Raw genomic sequence first — 14,604 nt, forward strand, 5'->3', positions numbered from 1 at the left:
ACCTCAGGAAAGAATCTCTTTCAGCTTCCCTGTCCCTCTCTCAGTCATAAATTATTATTGCTCTTACTCAGTGTACAGCCTGGAGAACTTAAAGAGCTTGTCTCAGTCCTTTCCTGCCCTCAGAGTTCATGAAGTCCTGCACACTGTACCTTGGTAGAGCTTGCCTCTCTCAGTATTCTTGCCCCTCTTCACCAAAGATAGGTGCCTGCTGCCTTGTATCAATGTAAAGCCTGAGTGCTTGAAAGTTTTTTTAAGCATTCCTACTCTCGCCCCAGTATTTCTCATGACTACTCTGTGAAGGCTATGAAGTGTTGTAGGCGGCTGTACTCTGTGTTCTAAGGATTTTAAACCATCATGCCAGCTCACACTTAGTCTACAGAAATTTGTTAAAATTTCAGAAGTTTAATTCTTGAGTTATCCCAGTTTTCTTCTTACCTTTCTTCTTGCTCTGACAGCTTTCTCCTTTTCTACTGCTTCACCAAGGATGAAAGAAACTCTTGGGTTGCTTTGCTCCCAAGAGAGGTATGTAACTTTCTGAATTTTAATTCATTACATATTTTTTCTCCATCCTTAGCTCTCTGATGACTTTTTAATAAATTATGATTTTATGGGTTATCTGGATTGTTATTATTGCTAGGGTAGGAATGACATTCTTTTGCAACTTTCTACATTCTAGGCAGAAGCTGACACCCGATGGTTTACATATAAATGATTGTTTTCCCTTTCAATATATATATATCTTGGAATTCCTTTTTCAAAATTTCTTAGAATCATTCATCATATTCTTTCAAATACCTTTGGTGGTGGAAAATCTTTAGTTCCAAAAATCGTATCTGCTCTAAAATAAGAATGACATTCAAAATTGAGTTTCTAAGTAATGCTGATGATGAAATCTGGTAATGTTATTAGCCAAAAGAAATTTATAAAATAGTTAGTCTGATTTTCTTGTTTCTTTTAAACAATTTTTTTTTTTTTTTTGCGGTATGCGGGCCTCTCACTGTTGTGGCCTCTCCTGTTGCGGAGCACAGGCTCCGGATGCACAGGCTCAGCGGCCATGGCTCACAGGCCCAGCCGCTCCGCGGCATGTGGGATCTTCCCGGACCAGGGCACGAACCCGCGTCCCCTGCATCCGCAGGCGAACTCTCAACCACTGAGCCACCAGGAAAGCCCTCTTTTAAACAATTTTGAAGGCAATTTTATGTAAACAGTTCAAAACTGGTTTTGAGTGATGGCAGCATCATTGAAATAAGAAACCTCTTTCTTATGATGGCTGTTTAATTATAGAATAGCAATTTAAGCCAAATTTTTTTAAAATATTTGTTTATTTAATTATTTATTTTGGTTGCTCCAGGTCTTAGTTGCAGCACGTGGGATCTTACTTGCGGTATGTGGATGTCTTGGCTGCAGCATGCAGACTTCTTAGTTGCGGCATGTGGACTCTTAGTTTTGGCATGCATATGGGATCTAGTTCCCCAACCAGGGATTGAACCCGGGCCCCCTGCACTGGGAGTGTGGAGTCTTACCCACTGGACCACCAGGGAAGTCCCTAAGCTAAATATTTAAGAAGATGTAATCTTAAAATCCATTTTCATTGCTCATGAGATATCACCTCACACCAGTCAGAATGGCCATTATCAAAAAGTCTACAAACAATAAATGCTGGAGAGGGTATGGAGAAAAGGGTGTTTTCCCACTGTTGGTGGGAATGTAAACTGGTATAGCCACTATGGAGAACAGTATGGAGGTTCCTTAAGAAACTAAAAATAGAGTTACCATATGATCCAGCAATCCCACTCCTGGGCATATATATATCCAGAGAAAAACGTGGTTCAAAAGGATACATGCACCCCCAGTGTTCATTGCAGCACTGTTTACAATAGCCAAGACATGGAAGCAACCTAAATGTCCATCAACAGATGAATGGATAAAGAAGATGTGGTACATATATACAATGGAATATTACTCAGCCATTAAGAAGAATGAAATAATGCCATTTGCAGCAACATGGATGTACCTGGAGATTATCATAGTAAGTGAAGTAAGTCAGACAAAGACAAATATCATATGATATCACGTATATGCAGAATCTAAAAAAAATGATACAAATGAACTTATTTACAAAACAGAAACAGACACACAGACTTAGAGATTGAATTTATGGTTACCAGGGCGAAGGGTGGGAAGGAGGGATAGATTGGGAGTTTGGGATTGACATATACACACTGCTATATTTAAAATAGATAACCGGGCTTCCCTGGTGGCGCAGTGGTTGAGGGTCCGCCTGCAGGTGCAGGGGACGCGGGTTCTTGCCCCGGTCCGGGAAGATCCCACATGCCGCGGAGCGGCTGGGCCCGTGAGCCATGGCTGCTGAGCCTGCGTGTCCAGAGCCTGTGCTCCGCAACGGGAGAGGCCACACCAGTGAGAGGCCCACGTACCGCAAAAAAAAAAAAAAAAATTAAAATAGATAACCAACAAGGACCTAATCTATAGCACAGTGAAATTTACTCTATACTCTATAATAACCTAAATGGGAAAAGAATAGATGCATGTATATGTATAACTGAATCACTCTGCTGTACACCTGAAACTAACACAGCATTGTTAATCAATTATACCCCAATATAAAAAAAAAATCCATTTTCATTGCTCATATATCTAGCCTTGAATACCTGTTTTTAAATTACTTTAAAATATTTCAGATTTTATTTCTCCTTATACTGAATAATGCAATACAATTGATAATACATATTTTCTCCATTTTATGATTTTCTTTGTAAATACAAAAATAGATTTTTTACTTAGTTTAACTGAAAACATATCATAGCCATCTTTACCTTGTTTACAACTGACTGTAATTTCAAATGAAGTGTTTCAGGAGGAAGATAGACATTCCATTCATGAAAACGAAAGTGGAAATTTTTACAAAAATTACCATGGAAAAGTGGAATCAGATGTGACACAGCTCTCCCTGAAGAGGGCAGCACTCTATGGAAAATCGGAAGTCAAATGAGAATGCTTCTGAACTTTTGCCTCATGTACCAGAGCCTGGTCAAAGCATTGAGAAACATTTATTTTAACTGAATTTTAAACAGTCATAAAATGATTGAACACTTTCTTCTGAGGCTGAATATTCTGGCTAGGTGCTTATTTGGTATTTTTTTCTGTCAATACCAAAGTTTAAGCACATATAATAATTATGACTTATTGTATATTTACTGCTTTCTGTGTAAGAAACAATTTCTTTTAATTATTGAAAATGATTTCTTTTGAATTTCGTTGGCATCCTCATGTCTTGAAAATTGCAGGATTTATTGCACAAAGCCATGTTCACTGTATTCTTACATTTTATGATTTTATGAATGCCTATTATGTCCCCATGAAGGTGTTTAGTTCTTGTTTTATTTTTAAATCTTGTAGACTGTTGGTTTTTTTTTTTTTTTGGCTGCATTGGGTCTTTGTTGCCGTGTGCAGGCTTTCTCTAGTTGCGGTGAGCAGGGGCTGCTCTTCATTGCAGTGTGCGGGCTTTAGTTGCGGTGGCTTCTCTTGTTGTGGAGCATGGGTTCTAGGCGCGCGCTCTTCAGTAGTTGCAGCACGCAGGCTCAGTAGTTGTGGTTCTCAGGCTCTAGGGCACAGGCTCAGTAGTTGTGGCACATGGGCTTAGTTGCTCCGTGGCATGTGGGATCTTCCCGGACCAGGGCTCGAACCCATGTCCTCTGCATTGGCAGGCGGATTGTCAACTGGTGAGCCACCAGGGAAGACCCTAGACTGTTTCTTTAAGCCTTTTACATATATGGAAGTTTTCTTTTTCCATTCATCAAATTCCAATCCAACAAATGTGTTGTTTTTGAGCATTTTCTAAGTGCAAGCTCCTTTGCAAATGCTTCTGTGTCTGGCTTATTTTAGTTGTCCTTACTTTTATCTTCTGCAGTTCAATTATACATGTGTTGACATTTGGTCAGATACAGCAAGCAGAGGTTGGTGCCTGCCAGCAGCATCTTGCAATTGTACCTCCTATATAATGCCTAATCTAACTTTTTCCATTCATCTCTTATTCTTTTCTTATTATGAAATATATGTACTTACAGAAGAATTTATAAAATATATCTGTACTGTCTAATGAATACTTATAAAACAAACTCTGGTATAACCCAAGTCAAAAAATAGAAATTTTGCAACATCCAAGAACACCCACCTTGTTTGTGGCTTCCTTCCTAATTATAATTCTATCCCTCCACTCTGGAAGTATCCACTATTTCTGGCTTTGTGATAATCATACCTTTCTTTTCCTTTATGCTTTTACAACCTATATGTGCACCTCTAAACAATGGCCTGGTTTAGCCTGCTTTGAACTTAATATGAGTAGACTCCATACTGTTGGAATTATTTTTATCTTTCTTCTTTTGTTCAATATTGTGTTTGCAAGGTCATCTATACTATAGCATTTTGCATACCATTTTCCTAGTGATATACTCTTCCATTGTATGCATATTTCACAACTCATTCATACTATTGTAAGTGGACATTCAGGTGTTTGCAGTTTTTGGTTACCATAAATAACACTGCTACAAATATTCTTACACATGTATGCTAGTGCATATGTTTACATATTTTTAGGGTAGTACTGGCATACTTTAACATTTCCCTCATGAAACACCTCTTGGACTTTGATATCCAAATTTTAGAATGTAAGTGTCCTTGCAATATACTTGTTAGCTGATTTATATGAAAAAATTGTATTTATGTCTCGCAAACTCAATACTACATTTTAAACAAAACAATGTGTGTGTGGGAGGGGAAGTCTGGGTTATATTCCAGGTAGAATTGTTAAATATTAATGTTTTGAAAGGTGTAGCTAGAATCACTGAAGCACATATGTGATGGTTAATTTTATGTGTCAACTTGACTGGAGGCGTTGTCCAGATATTTGGTTAAACATTATTCTGGATGTATCTGTGAGGGAGTTTCTGGATGAGATTAACATTTGAATAGGCAGAGACTAAGTTAAACCGGTGGCCCTTTCCAATGTGGGTGAGCCTCATCCATTTCATTGAAGGCCTGAATAGAACAAAAGGCTGAATAAAGGAGAATTTGCTCTCTCTGCCTATCTTCTAGCTGGAACATTGGTCTTCTCCTGCCTTCACACTTGGACTTGGACAGGAACTACACCATTGGCTTTACTGCGTCTTCACCAGATTTCTGGGTTCAACTGAAGATCTTGGAACTTCTCAGTCTCCATAATCACGTGAGCCAATTCCTTATAATAAATCATGTATGATATATTACATCAATTGGATATTACATATCCAAGTTTTACTTCTCTGGAGAACCTAGACTAATACAGCATGTTCTGCATACAAAGAAACTATTTGAAGTAACTATATTAATCATTTAATGAATACTTTATATGCATTTTACTCTGAATTAGTTATGTTTTAGGAAATTGGTGGATGTTTCAGGTTGATATAAAAACACTATAATTTTCCTTATTTAAAATATTAAGAAATAGACTCTCAATTAGCATTTATTTTTAAAATGTCTAATTTACAAAGATAAATTTCTGATCTTAAGTGAAGAATACCTAAAGTGGGAAATGCTGTACCTAAAATGGCAATGCTGGGTAAAAGATTGTGTATATCTTCAACTTGGCTAGATAATGCCAAATTGTTTTCCAAAAGTGAAGTGTGAATATTCCCACCAGGTGTCTATGGTACTTCTGTTGCTTACATCCTCACCAACAGGGTAACCAAATATCCCAATTTTTGAGGAAGCATGCTGTTTTACAGAAAAATGCATTATAAGACATAGAAGGGACTGTAGAATTAGAGAACAATAATTTCACAGAAATTACATTAATAGATTGAGGGAAGGATTATTAATCGGTGTCAAGATCATTAAGTAAATGGTTTATGGAAAACTGGCCATTGGTTAATTGTTAAAAGAAAACCTCACACATTATTTTTTAATCACAAGGGGAAAATTTTATCTGTACAGTGGAGGGGAAAACAAAATAACTTAGTATAGGAATCAATCAATCATAGTGTCATTAATGTTTGTTAATCAGATATTGTGTGCCAGATACACAGCCACATGAAGTACACACCAAGACCTATGAATTATTCTAGGCAAAAATATTTAAATTGGGTTTATTAAGCCTCTAATATAATGTACAATTTATAAGAAATGCAGGATAGAGCCTGACAAGTTAAATGGTAGCATAGCAAAGAAACCAGAAAAATCCAGGGATATTCTACAATAGGTAACTGACCTGGTTCTTTAAAAAGTCATGATTGTGAAAAAGAGATTATAATCTATTACAAGAAACTTAAGGGACATAAAAACCAGATGAAAGTTTGATCCTATGTTTGATATTTGAATGGACAAACCATCTGTGTGTGATATTTTTGGATCAAATGGGGAATTTTGAATATAGTATTAGAAGAGATAAAAGGTACTGAAAGAGAAAGAGATTACTTACTGAAAAAAGTAGGTTGAGGAAGAGTGTACAATACGATTTTATATTGATATGTAACTACAAAGGTGTGTATATGTGTGTGTGTGTGTGTGTGTGTGTGTGTGTGTAAAGACCTGGAAATATAGGCGTTAATTAGTAATGATGGTCTCTGGTGGTGAAGGACTGATTTAATTATGCTTTTCTAATTTTCTACAATGCACATGTGCTGCTTTTCTAATAATAATTTTTAACTAAGTTATACTTAACATACAATGTTATATTAGTTTCAGGTGTACAGTATAGTGATTCAATATTTTTAAACATTATGAAATAATCACCCCAATAAATCCAGTTACCATCCATCACTACACATGTAATAATAATTTTTGAAAAACACAAGCTAGATAATAAAAAGTTACTCAGTGTAATAGATCAGTATTTTTTAACCGATTAATTTTAATGGAGTGTATTTCCTGGTAAAAATTAAGACATAAAAGATAAGTATTTTCTGTCTAATAATAATTCTGTGCATGACTAGCATCTTACATGCTAGATAATCTTCTTGGAAATAATGATTACCTTGATTATTATTAAAAAGACCACTCTATAGGCTCATAAGTCATCTAGTGTCTTCCCTCTTGATTATGTGCATTTTAATGATTTTAAAATAGGTAGAACATGTCTTTCTCTATCCTTCTAGCAATTTATAGTTTTGGTTCCGTCATTTTCATCCCTGTTATATTTAGTTTATTAAAGCAGAAATAAATTGATTAAAATAACTTATGAAGAGTTTGCAGATAGCTGTCTATAATTATGAACAGTTTTATGCTCCCATTTACTTCATTTTACATATATACGTTTTAAAAACGTATATGTTTTCTTTTAAACATTGATAATATTCCTTGTTCTGAAGTAACTTTGTGTGATATTATTAAAGCCACCCAAGCTTTCTTTTGTTGGTGTTTGCATGGTATATCTTTTTTCATCATTTTACTTCTAAACCTATCTATGCTTTTATATTAAGGAGATTTCTTATAAATGCACCTCTTCTTTCTCCCACTGACTCTTGAAAGCCTGGATTAGGCTTTTGTTGATTGATATAATCATAAAACAATTATCAGACAATTTTAGTGCATTATTCACTTTTTATTCATAAAAGTGAATAAATAAGGTTTTTTGCCCTCAAGGAGATCCCAATCCAGAAGGGAAAAGAAGAAAAAAAGTGCTATATGGATCTATAAACAAAATAATTTTAGAATTTCATTTATTTTCTTCAGCAAAATATAAGTATTTATTAGGTTTCAGGTTCTGTACTAGAAATTGGGCTTCAGAAATAAAATATACAGTTTCTTCCTTCGAATTGCCAATAGTCTAAGATAGACTAATAAACAGATAAACAGACTGATCACAATCAGTATGATTAGTAGCACTTAATCAGTGGTTCTCAAATAAGGGAGTATTTTGCCCCGCAGAGGGCACTTGGCAATGTCTGAAGACATCTTTGATTGTCACTTCTGGGGTGTGTGTGCTACTGGAACCTGGTAGGTAGAGGCCAAGGATACTACTAATCATCCTACAATGCACAGGACAGCCCTGCACAACAGAGTTATTAGGTCAAAAATGTCAATAGTGCTGCTCTTGAGAAACCCTACACTAATCATTGAGTGTTTTTGGCTTATGTAAGAGAATTGTCTAACCCAGTGAAGGTAAGTAGGGGAGAAGGACATGGAATGCTTTTATGGAGCCTGCCGCTGAAGTTTGAAGGACAAGTAGAGGTAACCAGGCAGAGGACACCAGATATGTCACCAGGGGTATGTGAAGAGAGTTACGGGAACATGCAAGAAGGAAAGTGTAATTTGGGGGGTGATGAGGAGTGGGCATGCATAGACAACTGTCAAAGAAGGCTTCTCGGGGATGTTTGAGCTATGTCTAAAAGGATGACTAGGAGGTTGTCATGTGGACATAGGTATATGGGGGATAGTGTTGGAAAAGTTCTTGAATTTCAGTTTCAGATTGAGGTTTGTAATTCCGCCAAGAGTCATTTTGAGAAGTGGTGTAAAATAGTCCTATAAAATAACAAAAAAACTCTGCATATGACAATAGTAATTCATTTGCATCATAAGGGGTCATCATATTTTTAAGATTATGTATTTAAGAAAATAATAGAACTCAGTTGCAATGATGAATATATGAGAATATTCATTGCAGCTTTAGCTTCCAAATATTTGGGAATTTTCCAGATATATTTTAAAAAATTGATTTCTAGTTTAATTCTATTATGATCTAAAGACATACTTTTAATAATTTCTATTCTTTAAAATTGGGCAAAGTTTGTTTTATGGCCAAGAATACTGTCTATCTTGTTGAATGTTCCACATGCACTTGAAAGAAATGCTTACTCAGCTGTTGTATGGAGTGTTCCATAAATGTAAATAATATGATATTATAGTGACATATTCATTGATAATGTTGCTTATGTCTCCTGTATCTTTACTGATTTCCTGTCTTTTGTCTAGCAATTACTGAGAGAGGAATGTTGAAGTGTTAAACTGTAATTGTGGATTTATCTATTTCTCTTTTCAGCACTAGCAGTTTTTGTTTTGTGTATTTTGAGGTTTTGTTATTAGGGATGTACACATTTAGAATTCTTAGGTCTTCTTGGAGAATTGACCCATTTATTCTTATCTAATTTTTCTTTTAAACATTGATAATATTCCTTGTTCTGAAGTAACTTTGTGTGATATTATTAAAGCCACCCAAGCTTTCTTTTGTTGGTGTTTGCATGGTATATCTTTTTTCATCATTTTACTTCTAAACCTATCTATGCTTTTATATTAAGGAGATTTCTTATAAATAGCATGTACTTTTTAAAACTCCAGTCTGGCAATTTCTGTTTTTAATTGGCACATTTAGATCATTCGCATTTTGTCAATGTTGATGTGGTTGAATTAAATTCTACAATCTTGCTTTCTATTGTTCCATCTGTTCTTCATTTCTTTCATCCTCTTTTTCTGCTTTCTTTTTGGTTAACTGAACATTTTTCTTATGATTCCATTTTATCTTCACTATTAACTTATTATTAATACTTCTTAAAAATTTTTTTAATAGTTGCCCTAGGGTTTATGATGTATATCTTCAGTTAATCAGTCTGCCTTATATAATATTCTTGTTCATGTGTAGATTTTGTTTTTTTCATTATAGAGCACTGACTTTGAGTGTGTGATCATGCTTACAACTAATTACATTATTAAAAATTCTGAAATCTATACTCCTTTGTTTATGTCTAGCAAATGCTCAACAGCTGCCTATCAGGAAGAAAAAAGTCCTAATCTGTAGTGTTTGATAATTTCTGTGACTTAACCTCTCCAACCATGGCCTATTTCTAGCTATTATTGTGACATCACTGAATATGGAATTAGGAAGAAATGAGACAATTTTTGCACTGAGCCAGTGCAAGCTGGCTCCAATACACACTTCTGAGCCCATAAGGTTCCCTGGTGTTGCTAAGACATGTCCTTGGTTCTTGGTTACTATTTATATTTCTAGGGCCTAAAACTTTAAATTCTCAGACCTACAAATTTAAATTCCAGTATCCAAGGAGTCTGTAACTACATTTCATCCTCTTGTAAGTTTATCTTCTCGTATTACTAAAGAGTTCAGGTTCATTAAATATGATCATATCCCCTTCATAGAATTTCTTTCTACCTTCAAAATTACTCACCAGTGGCTCCCATATACCTATTTGTATTAACTATGTCTGAAATCAATCTAAAGACAAGACAAAACAAGGAGATGCATCAGGCCATTCTGTTTGTGCCAGCTACTCAGGAGTTGGCTGCCCTAGTGTTGGGGCTTATAGCAGACTTAATTTGGGGAAAGGATCTGGGAGGGTTAGAGAGCAGGTTTGCATGTTTTCTTACCAAAAGATTGTGAATCATTGGATTGATATAGGTTAGCCCGAAGGTCCGTGTTTTGAAGACCTAAAAATAGCTGCCTTGGTTCTCACTCATAACCAGCTACTGACTCTCCCAGTGGAAGTCAAGTGGTGACTGTGGCCTAACAAGATGAGATCTTACTTACAATAGAATTGGGGAAATGAAACAAATGTTGAACATTTCGAACCTCCTGGGAGGGTCTGCTATGAGACAGTCTTAAGAGTATTTCAATCCCAATGTCTTTATAGAAGGCAGAATCTGAGCCACTCATGATAATGTTAAAATAAAGATTTTGGGGGAGGAGGTGGGTATGTGTTGAATAGAGAAATTACAGAAGCTCAACACTTTTGACTGAAACTCAATGCTAGGAGACTGGGAAGTGTCATAAAGAGACTACAGTATATACTCAGGAAAACATTTTGAATAATTCTGAATTTTACTGCACAAACACATAGGTTAATACTTTCTTGTGTTATCATTTCTCCACATTCCAGGATGAAAATAGTAAAAAAGGGTTGAAAGAAGCTTGAATCTAATTTCTCATTTCTTAACTCCCTTTTCTTTAATTTCTGCATAACACACCATCACCAATATATCAACATTCTTCTAAAGGAGGAAATTGGAATATAAAACACATCTTTATGATAAATAAAAGCATATAGGCAGGAGTTGTAAATCATTTAAATTTCCTTTGGGATAGTGATTCCAAAACATTACTTAGTGAACTGCAATTGCTGTTAATCACCTTTATAGCCGAGAAATTCAGATTTTTCCCCAAGTGTATGCATTTCTTTTTCTATGAATTAAAGAATATTTACTTAGATTTATCCTAATAATAACATTTTAAATACATGAGAACCATTTTGTTACACTATAGCTACATCCATGTTTTTTTTGTTGTTGTTTCTTTTTAAATCATGTGTTTTTTTCTAAGATAAAAGGAATACAAACTCATTATTTAAAAAATTGGAAAATGTAGATAATACTTATAAATAAAACAGAAAAATCAACCATAAACCCAACACTCAGAGAGAACCTGTCAATATTCACAGAATTTCATCTACATATTTTTATGCACATATTTTAAAAAATTGGAATTATACTATATATACAGTTTCAAATACTAACATTTCCACCAAGAATATATGAGAGCCTTTTCCTATCCTATCAAATATTTTGACTCTATAATTTCCATTTGCTGAATCATATTGGATGCTTCATAATGTAAAGCTTCATAATGCAATGATGTTTCAAGTATTCCATCAATATAGTTCCCTTTTCTATAATTTCAAAATCCAAACATTTTATCTTTTATCTTCTAATCTGCTAAACTTTGGTTCATGGTAGGAAAAATTAGCTCTGGATGATTGCATTCACTTCCTCTTTCTTGTCCAGCTTTCTTCTGGGCATGAAAACCCCAAGTGGGAAATGTTCCTAAGCTGTAAAAACTTCTGGAAAAACTTCTGTCCTAAAGAGGTATTTTGCATCTTTCCTTTTCACTATCAATGTGTGACTTCAGTCTAATTTTCTCCAAGTTGTGTTCTCTTCAATAGATTCTCTATCTACCCTTCTTCTCAATTCCTCTTACCATGATTATAGACCAGTCTTCATAATTTCCTGCCTGGATTGAACAGCAAAATTCTCCTGACTGATTTCCATGCATCCAGTCTCACTCTTTCCTAAACTCTTTCCCAGACTTCCACCTTTGTGATTTTTTTTATCATCAAATCAGAGTATGTCATTACCCTACTAAATATTCTAAATGCCTCCCATTGCCTGCAAAAAGATAGTTTGGCAAGACATGTAATTTCCTTCACAATCTAGTACTAACACATCTCTGTATTTATTTATTAATTTATTCAGCAGAGCTTACAAGATTATATTTGATACATGAAAGTTTTCATATAGTAGGAATAAATCTTTGCGGATGTTGCCAATGATGACGATGGGTGCAACATTGAAAGAAATGGTCCTGGGAGGCAAAGGCAAGCAAAGCTAGTAATAAAAAAGCAGCAACATCAAAAGCTATCCTTCAGTTTATTTACTGGAGTTTCTACAATACTAAAGGATGATACATATTTAAAGTAAAGTTTAAAGAATGACAAGAGAAAAATTCTAGGCTTAATGGGTATTGCAAAGGAAGGAAATAGGCTTAATGTTATGAGCTATACAGGAGAGAGGTTAAGAGTGCTCTTGAGAAAGTCAGCCTGGATTATAATTTTGGCTTTTCTACTTACTAACTTGGGAGAATTACCTGACTTTTTTGTAAGTTGGTTTCTTTGGCCAAATGGATAATAGTAGTGTATTCCTTATAAACTTGTTGAGAGAACTTAGTTGATTTAAGTAAAGGGCTCGGCAAAGTAAGCTTTTAATGAAACTTAGCTATCATTGTTATTATTATTATTAACCATATTTATCTAAAAAGAGAAAATAGAGCCTTTTGCTAACTAGGTATAAGAGAGTTAGATGACATAAACCATCGGCTGCTCTGTAGTTTACAGGAAAGCTCCAACTATTAAAAAAACGAATAGGAAAAATAAATATGTTGCCACCTGATTCTTAGTGGAACTTTTCGTTTCCTCCATCCCCTACTCACTTATTTCAAATGTTCTATTTAAAATTTCTGACTCTTTCTTTAAGAGTAAAAGGCTACACATTTGATTCATAACATATATTTCAAACTCAGCATTCAGTTATGGTAGTAATAATCCTTGAAATTATAACTTTTTTGGGTTAAATTTAGAAAGCATTGCACAAGGTTGTACGAGAGCAGTCCCCAATCCTGAGAAAATTTTAGCACATGTTCAGGTTAAGCTGTGATATAAAAGCCCTAATTTAACTTGAAATAATTTTCTTGTCCTAGCGTCAATTTCTTTTACCTCTTGGCTCCATTGCTTAGCATAACCACCCAGAGCAAGGTTTACTCTTTTTGACTAAGAGCATAAAAAAGCTATTGGCAGAAACTAACATGCCATTGTAAAGCAATTATACTGCAATAAAGATGTTTAAAAAAAAAAAAGCTATTGGCTGTAAGATTGCTTTCATTTAGGGGGATGTGTATGTGGAGTGGGGGAGAGAAAGGAAGATATAAAAAAAAGGAAGGAGAGTCATTTTCAGGGCGTTTACTTGAGTTATTTTAAGGACAAATGTAGCCTACTATTCATTTTCTTTCATCTTTCTGTAATAAAATTGAACTTTGATGAGCTTAGGTCCAGGGAACAAAATGTGATGCTGCCACTTGTAATGATGTATTAAATTCATAGGGTTCTACAATGGAATGATCCCTTTCTCGGAACTGTGTTTGTTTGGGGTGTTCGTGTGAACTTTTTGAACTCTACTCTTTTACTCAAGTAACCCTAGGCAAGATAGTACCCAGACCCGATGTTATTATTAACTCTCAGAAGGCATAACACCACAAAAATGCAAATGTTCTAAATACAAGGTGGAGGTTTTTGAATTCTTAAGTACTTCTGTTATTGATTTTCTCAAGCAAGAAAATAATATAGCTTTTGGGTGGACCAAATAATAAAATTCTAATATTTATGTAAATTGTTTTGATTTATTTTTTCATTGCTCTTTGCCTTAATATGGAGATGCTACAGTCTTCTTGCTGTTTATAGGGAAAAAAGTCTCCCAGTTTAAATCCATTTAGCTTTAATTCCTGAGTTTAGTTTCATGCAAGTAAATGCTATATTCTCTCTAAAAATAAATGAAACAACACACAGGAGTCTGTTTATGAATACAGTGTAGTCTAAGAATGAGCAGTGTTTTTATAGAAAAACCAGACCTTTATGACTGCAATCTAAAAGGGAAGCAATTAGGCTGTTTTTTATTAGGGATTAGTACATCATGTTAGTTTAGAAAGCTTTTTTAAAAATAAAATGGAAATCATAAATATCAGCTCCATCTCAAAACAAAGCAACCATTACTTCTCCCAACCTCACTTTGTTTGCGGCACATCACAGATTCCTTGAATTACCAATGATAGCCTGACCTCTCCTGACCTGGGGTGTCGAGTAACTTTTTCAAAGGATTTTACCAAATATCTGTCTATGTATGCTTACGTATATTCATTTTTCTTGTTGTTGTTGGAGCGTCCTTATATTTCTGAGTCCAGTTTAGGCACTGAAATACTATAGAAATGAAAAACTACACATGTGTGTGAGTAAGTTCCTTGTAAGGACTATTTTTGTAGAGAAATGACCTTAAACCTTTTGG

General features: G+C 34.8%; 1 protein-coding gene across 16 annotated transcripts in view; it reads left to right on the plus strand.

Moving 5' to 3' along the window:
- Window positions 1–14,604, plus strand: part of FBXO4 (F-box protein 4) — a gene marked incomplete at its 5' end in the record, with an annotated part of 415,710 nt that overhangs the window by 34,275 nt on the left and 366,831 nt on the right. For 13 of the 16 annotated variants that reach the window (XR_013827585.1, XR_013827586.1, XR_013827587.1 and 10 more), the window contains one exon: window positions 5,113–5,242. Coding sequence is in view for 1 of the 16 variants with exons in the window: in XM_079916765.1 (XP_079772891.1) it covers window positions 5,113–5,210 (98 nt within the window). Of the gene's footprint in view, window positions 1–5,112; window positions 6,595–14,604 lie in introns of those variants that run through there. The other 3 variants (XR_013827598.1, XM_079916765.1, XR_013827599.1) reach the window with 2 other exon arrangements.

The sequence above is a fragment of the Stenella coeruleoalba genome (assembly GCF_951394435.1).
Source record: "Stenella coeruleoalba genome assembly, chromosome: 3".
NCBI lineage: Eukaryota > Metazoa > Chordata > Mammalia > Artiodactyla > Delphinidae > Stenella > Stenella coeruleoalba.